At 42.7% G+C, this 9,707-nt stretch overlaps 1 protein-coding gene across 2 annotated transcripts in view; it reads left to right on the forward strand.

Annotated features, from left to right (window-relative positions):
- LOC126262783 (probable cytochrome P450 6a14) overlaps nucleotides 1–8,352 on the forward strand; it is a 71,316-nt gene extending 62,964 nt beyond the window's left edge. For both annotated transcript variants that reach the window (XM_049959603.1, XM_049959604.1), the window contains one exon: nucleotides 8,111–8,352. In XM_049959603.1, the coding sequence (XP_049815560.1) occupies nucleotides 8,111–8,283 (173 nt within the window). In that variant the 3' untranslated portion in view covers nucleotides 8,284–8,352. The remainder of the gene's footprint in view (nucleotides 1–8,110) is intronic.
- Nucleotides 8,353–9,707: the final 1,355 nt, after the last annotated feature.

Below are 9,707 nucleotides of genomic sequence, written 5' to 3' on the forward strand. Positions count from 1 at the left end.
GCCTCACGACAACACCGCCCAAACTTCGCAAATGTCAGTTTCCGTCATAATCACCTCACACGCAAATAACATGTTCAGGCTAGAACAAACATCCAGAGTACACACTCCCCCCATGAGCAGTGCTTAAGATTTTCTTGAAATTCCAGATTACAAAAAGGGTAAACCTTTCCTCGGCGTGAAGGTTGGTTTCAAAATCACAGTGCTTTAAGGGGCACGGTCCTATTGCAGGTGCTATGCTTTCGCCTTCGTTCGACCCTAGAATCGACTTAAACAGCCAGTTATACAGGGACTTGTAGTCTAAGGTGGACTCCCATCTACTGTGCAACATTTATCGGGTCATTATCAGAGTATAAAGAAGCGGTAAACGACCAAAAAATGTCCTGGGACCAATCCACGACCCGCACTAATGTGTTATCAGACTGGCACTCGGTCACTCCTTTTTCCTTTGGCGCCTGACCGCCCCTTTCGTCCGAGTCTCTTTCCACAATGTTTGGATTCCGAAATTGTGTTCCACCTTCCCTTCCTTGTGCTTTTAAGTTTAACTTACCATTATTTTATAGAAGCACAGGTCGGAACATGTAGTCGGTCTGTCAACCATTGCCCACAGAAACGGTCTCTCACGGGTCCTGCCTTACGTCTTCATTTGCTCCACCTCCAAAAGCAGAGTCTCTTAGGTGATCTGCACCTGCCATTAGTGGCCCCAGCGTCATCCTCTCGCGAATAATTCTTTATCCGTTCTTCATACTAAATTTGGTTTTCTCTCGGAATCAGAGCTAAAGAGACAACTCTTGACTTCGAGAAGTTAAAATGTTCCCCTAACATTCTCACCCAGCCTGATGAACGAAAATAATAATTAAAACATCAATACAATATTTTACTCGATGACTTTCTGTCAATTACTACGAACTGTGACCGTTCTGTCAGAGAATTAGATCTGATATCTGGTCTTGCCCAAGGGCCCAACACGACATTCTTCATTTCAATGACTGCTTCGCAGCCTGTACCATCTGGATCCTTCCCACCAACACCAGATTTTCTGAACTGCGCAGGTCGGAACTCTCATTGAAATGTATTCTTTGTTCCCAAAACCCTCCTGGCCTGTTGCTATGAGTTACTACACGTATATCACAACAGTACAAACCGGCGATGGGGGCGGAAATGTTAAGCTATAAAATTACAAATTACTCAATTTTCGTACAAGATAAACTGGTCCAAGTTCTTCCCCACATAAATAACTTTGTGCTTTTAACTTCCATTTATTTTATAAAACCGCAGGACGGAACATGTAGTCGGTTGTCAACCAGTGCCCACAGAAATGGTCTCTCACGGATCCTGCCTTACGTCATTTACACTTTCATACGAATAACTTTCACCATTACAAAGATCGTTGGAATCAGCTTGAAAACTTACATTTATTTTACACCTTTTCCGTACTGTATTATGTTCTACCTTTCTGTTTGTAAATAATGACATTTCAATAAAATTTTTTCTAATTCGCGCCATTTTTGTTGAAATTTAACGGTTTCACGTTCCAAGGTTTTAGGGTCAAACATTTTTACCCACACATTCAAGGACTTTTACGATGATTCTGATATGTGAACGTAGTCGCTTTATTAAATATCACCATCTTTTCTACAGTACACACAGAATTTCGTAACATTGAACAATGAACTACACATTATCATTATAGCATTACTTGCTACTATATGTACAGTGCGAAAAACGCATCTTCAGATCACAAATCAAACGGAAAAGCTCTCTCTACATCCACATTTACCTTTCTGGCAGTCAGTACTTCAGAACACAATATGACTCTTTTATTTCAGAAATGGCAATATTTTTCTTCTTGCATGTGTAAGTACCAGGCAACGGCCTTGCCACAGTTGATACACCGGTTCCCGTGAGATCACCGAAGTTAAGCGCTGTTGGGCGTGGTCTGCACTTGGATGAGTGACCATCCAGGCCGCCATTCGCTGTTGCCATTTTTCGGGGTGCTCTCAGACTCGTGATGCCAACTGAGGAGCTACTCGACCAAATAGTAGCGGCTTCAGTCAAGAATACCATCATAACGACGGGGAGAACGGTGTACTGACCCCACGCCCCTCCTATCCGCATCCTCCTCTGAGGATGACCCGGCGGTCTCGATGGGCCACTTGTGGCCTGTAGACGGTCTTTTTTTTATCATGTGCCAGTTACATCTTATTCTTAAGATTAAAGTTTATAGCATTAAACACTAAATTCCTGCCATCTTCACAACTACGAAGTCTTCGTTCTTTACAACGCAAATTCTCGTTTTTCGATCCTAAAACGTATACTTTCTCGTAATTAAAATTCTTGTTATTCCTTCTCTAAAACTGTAATTTTTCTCCCTTAAAGCTATCAGCGCCATTCAATAATTAAAGAGACAAATTGGTCTGGAGAAAAAAGAGTTTATTTTTGCGAAACAATACTTCTTCAAATTTTCAATATAATCACCATGTACGTATATGCACTTGTTCCAACGGGCTACAATATTTCTATTCCGGCTGCAAAGAACTCTTTATCTTGATGTTTGAACCAATTTCTCACAAATGTTTTCACGTTCTCATTGTCCTGGAACCTCTTCCCAGGTAAATGTCAATGTCGTGTGACTAGGGCCTCCCGTCGGGTAGACCGTTCGCCTGGTACAAGTCTTTCGATTTGACGCCACTTTGGCGACTTGCGCGTCGATGGGGATGAAATGATGATGATGAGGACAACACAACACCCAGTCCCTGAGCGGAGAAAATCTCCGACCCAGCTGGGAATCGAACACGGGCCCTTAAGATTGACATTCTGTCGCGCTGACCACTTTTTGTTTTTTTAATCTCATTTTTGTTCGCTTTGGTTTGTTGCATCTGCTCGGGGCGGACGTCGTAAGACATCCATTTAAGTTCGTTGTTGATCGATTAGCTCAGTTTTTTTATTACAGAGGGCTGCTAACCCTCTGACCAAACACGCTGAGCTACCGTGCCGGCGCCACTCAGCTACGGAGTGCGGTCGCTTCCCAGGTGTTCCCTCCTTCAGTGCATTAAAAAAATGCAAATCACTTGGTGCTAAATCAGGACAGTAAGGTTGATGTGGCAGTACTTCCCTGCCCATTTTGTCGATGTTTTCACGTGTTAGTTGAGCAACATGAGGACGTGCGTTGCCTTGATGGAGAATCACACCTCTCCTCTGAGATCCATGACGTCTCTCTCTCATGGCTGGCTTCACCTTGTTTAAAAGCAAATACTAGAAGTATTGACAGGTGAGTTGGTGTGCTTTCACTCCATGATTTGTCTTTTTGATCCTGGCTCATAGTATTGAACCCAAGTTTCATCACAAGTTAAAATTTTGTTGAGGAAGTGCTCACCTTCTCTTTCATAATGTTCTTTTAGCTCTCTGCACACTCTCAACCTTATTTCCCTGTGTAGGCGCATCGACTCCTTTGGGACCCATCTTGCACATGTTTGGCGGTACTTCAGCTTGTTACAGATAATGTTATGAACTGTACCAGTACTAACTTGAACGTTATCAGCTATCATTTCCAAAGTCACACGGTGGTCGGCACGAATAATGTCATCGCATCGACTTTCAAGTGAGGGAGTTAAAATTGCAAATGGTCGGCCAGAAGGTGTCCGTCAGTCACTGAGTCGCGACCATTTTTGAACTGGTCTGCTCACTTGTAAAAATATGCACGATTCATACAACCTTCACCATAAACTTTAGATATTCTACAGTATATATTCACTGATTTCTCGCCTTGAGCAAGTAAAAATCGAATAACAGAACGTTGTGTAGCTAAAGTGGACGTTCCAGGCGGACTCGCAATCTAGAAATGTATTTTGAAGGTTATAAACAAAACATTGTTGGTACATCAGCTGATTAGGGCTCATCCCGGTGATGTCGACTTAATAAAGCCATAAAAGTGCCAAACTTGCGCAACTAACAGGTTTTTCCCCAGACCAATTTGTCTCTTTAAGTATTGAATGACCCTGGTACAATTAGTCATTCTTCGTTTTTTATATTCTATGCTGAAGACTTGAATATATTTTAGTTTGTCTGTAAAGAAAGTTTCCCGTGAAGCTGGTCATCCTGCCTCCATCGAGTCGAACGAAACTTGCACTTCTTATTGCTTCATACGAACTATCAGAACGAGCAAGACAGTTCATTGCTGCTGATCCACAGGGTCCCACTCTTCTGGCAGTCAAGCTCATTCACCTCTCTCTTGCTAGTTCTACAGCATTACAATTTTCAACTGTGTTCTTGTTTCGTTTCACACAAAAGTTACATCTACATGTGTTTGTAAATGGGTTTCTTCACGTATTTTCAAGTATCTATCAACTGACTTCACATCCCCCACAATTTCTTCCGTTTAACGTTGTTATTACTTCAAGTTAAGGAAGGACTTATATAGGAAATTAAAAGGACGCACGGATTGAATTCAGTCACAAGCAGGGAAAAATATCTAAAATGTACTTATCCTGTGAATTGTTATATTTTAAACATTGTGACGTCCTTTTTCGGACAGAGGTCCACACGAGACTTATTTCTGCATTACGAATCTCTAAAATGTTTTCTTGTGTCATTAGCCCATATTCCGTCAGTTCGGTGCTCCATTATGTTCTTACCTCTTCGAAACACACAGGTAACTTCGCTGGTTCACCTTTCATACAGCCAGCTGGTTACATGTCACGCCTATCTCTGATTCATCGTCAGTATGATTGTAATTTGGTTTGCTGCTCGAGACCATCCCGTGATCCATTTGTCTCCTTTCCGCCCTCTCCTCCCTAGAGATTCCACACGTGCTTGTCTACATTGTTCGTCAAGTAGTCCTCAGTTTTTAAAATGATTTTCTCGTGAAAAATTCAACTGTTTCTGCCTTTTATCAGTACACAGTGACTGATCGTAGAAAGTTCTTACTAGACACATGGGAATGTTAGTTTTGAAACCTATGTTTAATTTGTCAATACATTACAGAGCATTTATAATCTTTTATTTCTTTCATTCTACCTCCAGTCATTGTCTTCAACATCCCCAATTACAACAGGCCATTAGTTGGCCATAGGATCGTATTGTTAATTTGTGCGATTCCATCTTAATGTGTTGATTTCTCATTACTTATGTATCATTATTACATTTACACGAACATTCATATTTTGGAAGTCACCGTAAAGTACACGGCGATGGGTTCTTCCACACAATAGTGTTTTCTTCCGTTCCAGTCGTGGGTGGAATGCCGGAAGAGTGGCTGCTCCACGCTCCTCTGATCACTACAGTTATTCTGATTTTCTTACTAGTTTCAGTGGGAGCGACATCCAGAGAGCTGCGACACGTTTCCAACTTCCTCACTTAACTGATGGTGGCTCATGGGACATCACGAGATCCGAAATCTGAAAGGGGGACTATTTTATCACCGGAATATTTTACCCAAGCGGATGCCATCATCATTAAGCTATGCAGTAGTGCTTCCTGCCCTTAGGATAAATAATGTCTGTAGTTTCCCTTGCTTTCAATAGTTTGTAGTATCGACAAAGCAGTTGGGCAGTGTTACACGGTCAATCGCTCACACAGACTGTTGCCCCCAAAGCTGCTGCCCCTCTTGAGGAATCACGTGACTGACTGATGTGGTTCTTGGCGCTTCAGTTCGGAACCGTGCTACTGCTACGGTCGCAGGTTCCAATCCTGCCTCGGGCATGGATGTGTGTGATGTCCTCAGGTTAGTTAGGTTTAAGTAGTTGTAAGTCTAGGGGACTGATGACCTCAGATGTTAAGTCCCATAGTGCTCAGAACCATTTGAACACACTCTTTGCTACATACATGCTCATACACACGCACACACACACACACATTATAAGTGTTAATCGTCTTTCTTTATGTATGTTTTTATAAATATTATTTAAAACTCGATTTTCTTACCTCGACACATTCTCGTTTCTTGGCGCCCTCAATGTGGCGAGCCCGCTCTCCCAGTTCGGTGTGGTTTTTTATCGTATCCATATTTAAGCTAGAGGCGAGTCACAGTTAGGTAAAATCCTGATCGTACACGTCGTTTAGTATAGCAATGGAATGCTAATGTACATGGATATACTTAACTACAACGATATCCTGTACACTGACGAGAAAAGAAAACGCAGCACAAAATAATTAATGTAAAGTAATGAAATTTCGGAATGCGATTGTCTGGCTGACATTCGTAAACGACAAATATTCCAAGATCACAGGTCAATGTAAGCACGAGATAAGCCATTCCAAATCTGAGATGCTGGTACATTAATAACCGATGTAGCCAACAGAATGTTTCATGTAAGCCTGCAAACGTGCATCGATTGTGTTCCACAGGAGCCGGATGTCAGTTTGTGGGACGGAGTTCCCTGCCTGTTGCACTTGGTCGATCAATACATGGATTGTTAACGCTGTTCGTGGATGACGCTGGACTTATTCCGATGATGTCCCATACGTGGTCGACTGGAGACAGATCAGGTCACCGAGCACGCTAAGGCAACAAGTCGACACTCTGTAGGGCATGTTGAGTTATAACAGCGGTACGTGGGCGAGTGTTATCCTATTGGAAAACACCCCCAGAATGCGTCCCAACGGGTGGAGTCACCAGATTGATGTACAAATAAGAGTCAGGGTGCGTGGGATAAACACGAGGGTGCTTCTTTTGTCATGCAAAATCGCACTCCAGATCATTACTCTGGGAGTAGGACCAGTGTGGCTAGCACGCAGACAGGTTGGTTTCAGACAAAGAACTGGCTTCCCTCTAACCAATACACGGCCACCATGGGCTTCGAGACAGAATAAGCTTTCATCAGAAAACACAACAGATCCACCCTGCCCTCCAATGAGCTCTCGCTTGACAACACTGAAACCGCAAACGGCGGTGGTTTGGGGTCAGTGGAATGTCTCGGAGTTGTCCTTAAAGTATCCAATTTGTAACAGCTCGTTGTTTCACTGTGGTGCCAACTGCTGCCCAAATTGTTGCTGCAGATGCAGTACGATGGGCCAGAGCCATACGTCGAACACGACGGTCTTCCCTCTCGGTAATGACATGTGGCCGTGCGGAACCCGTACATTCTCGTGATCATCTCTGTCAACAGCCATGTATAGTGGCTACATTCCCGTCAAGTCTAATATCGCAGGACGAACATGTAGCTTCTCGTAGCCCCATTACATGACGTCGTTCAACCTCAGTGTGGTGCTGAAAATAGCGTCTTTCTCGTCTTTAAGGAATTCTTGACTACTATATGTACACCACGTCCAATCTCAAAGCTTACTAACTCTCACGACCGTTCCAGCGTGTATTAAAGCAAACCTGATTTGCATCCTCATACTGGCGGTACTACCGCCACTCGTATGCGATTGGCACGAAAACTGAATAGACTTCATCTTTCAGATGAAAAAACACGCCTGCCAACTTTCGTTTATGTCGCACATCTCGTTCTTGATGCTGCGATTTTCGTTTCCGTCAGTGTAGTAATGCTAGGTATTTTCCTTTCACGGCTCCTTGCGTTTCTTAACGCATTCTTGAACTGAATTATTAAACCTGAGTTCTCGATGTTGTTGTGCTCCTGACTGTACATGGTGATCGCTTCTTTCACCAGTCTGTCAGTCACATTAAGGTAAAGGCCGGAATGGCATGTTATAGATGCATAAAAGTATTTCGATTTTCCTCTCTCGCGAGTGCTTCACTTGTTGGGTTGTATAATACACCAGGGGGTTGTTACGATGAGTATATGAGCGTGTGTAGAAAAATAACACGAACGTGACTTTCGCATATCGGAAGATTTGGTAACGCTCGATGTTGGTCACTGTATGTTAACAGCTGATCTTCAAACAGTTATAGTCTCTTTTTATCTAAACTGTACGTAAAATTATAGCTCTCGAACGTACACGGGTTTTTGGAACATTTAAAAGATTTTCATCGGCCAGAACAAAGTTGACCACATTTAAATAAAAACCGACTTGGACTGTTTCTGATCACATTTTTTTCATGATTCATCAAGTTCAGATATTACAGACTTCTCATTTCGCGAGACAACACCTGCCTCTTGTTACAAAATGTGAGAGGGTATTTTTGTACTCCAGTAAATGTTTCTTGTTTCAGGCATGCGGTTTGGTCTGGTGCAAACAAAGGTGGGCCTTATAAACATACTGTCGAGGTACAGGGTTGAACCCAGCGAGAAGAGCGTTCGCCACTTGTCCCTGGAACCGAGGACTTTTCTGATGACACCCAAGGGCGGGATACATCTGAGGCTCAGCAAGAGGTCTACAGCGTAGCGTTAAGTCACAAGACACCACTTCCTCTGTAAAAGTCTGCCACCCAGAGATTCCCAAAACTGTACATCGTGTATATAATACTGTATTATTTCGTTACTGAATGCTGACTAATTGTTTTTAATAAAGAGATTGTCGTGAAACCTCTAGCCTCTCGAGTAATCACAATGACATTCACACCTGACGTACCCCTCGTGTCAAGCTTGTAATACTAAACCTGAGAATGATATTCGAAAGATATTAGCTTCACAATTTCCGCCTCCGGCAGCTGAGTGGACAACCGACACGGTAGTTCAGCGTGTTCGGTCAGAGAGTTAGCTGACCTCTGTAATAAAGAAACTGAGTGAGAGGATCAACGCTGGAACAAGTGTCATGGGACATCCGCCCCGAACAAATACAACGATCAGTTACGAACAAAACGAGATCAACTAAAAAAAAAAAAGTGGTCAGCGCAATAGAATGTCAATCCTAAGGACCTGGGTTCGATTGCCGGCTGGGTCGAAGATTTTTTCGCCTCAGGGACTGGCTGTTTTGTAGTCCTAATCATCATCATTTTCATCCTCATCGACGCGCAAGTCACCGAAGTGGCTTCAAATCGAAAAGACCTGCTCCGGCGAACTGTATAGCCGACAGGAGGCCCTAGTCACACGACATTTATTTATTTACAACAAGTATTGTAATCCATTCAGTTGTCAATCTGTGATAGACATGTCTGTTTATATTATCAATACATAACTGTTTTTCCTTTTTGCTCATTACTTTCTTTTACATAAGGCATCTTCTTCTGAGTCTTTTTATGGCTTTATTGTGTTCGATGTAGTGCGACTCTTTTTACAAATCCATACATGCTATAGAAGTGGATGTATGTACACTCATGTTCAGAAAAAAAAACAGAACACTTTGAACGACCAGAGATGGGACGTTGATATCCTCAGAACATGTACATTGTAAGTAGGCTGTTTAGGTTCTTATATTGGCAACGCCACGTAGCGCTTTGTATGAAAATCACTGGCTGTGCTGTGTGCAGTCTGTGGCTAGTTTGCATTGTTGTCTGCCATTGTAGTGTTGGGCAGTTGGCTTTTAACAGCTCGTAGCGTTGCGCAGTTGGAGGTGAGCTGCCAGCGGTGGTGGATGTGGGGAGAGAAATGGCGGAATTTTGAGAGCGGATGGTCTGGACGTGTGTCTATCAGAAACAGTACATTTGTAAGAATGGATGTCATGAACTGCTATATATATTATGACTTTTGAACACTTCTAAGGTAAATACATTGTTTGTTCTCTATCAAAATCTTTCATTTGCTAACTATGCCAATCAGTAGTTAGTGCCTTCAGTAGTTTGAATCTTTTATTTAGCTAGCAGTATTGTCGCTCGCTGTATTGCAGTAGTTCGAGTAACGAAGATTTTTGTGAGGTAAGTGATTTGTGAA

The sequence above is a fragment of the Schistocerca nitens genome, chromosome 6 (assembly GCF_023898315.1).
Source record: "Schistocerca nitens isolate TAMUIC-IGC-003100 chromosome 6, iqSchNite1.1, whole genome shotgun sequence".
Lineage (NCBI taxonomy): Eukaryota > Metazoa > Arthropoda > Insecta > Orthoptera > Acrididae > Schistocerca > Schistocerca nitens.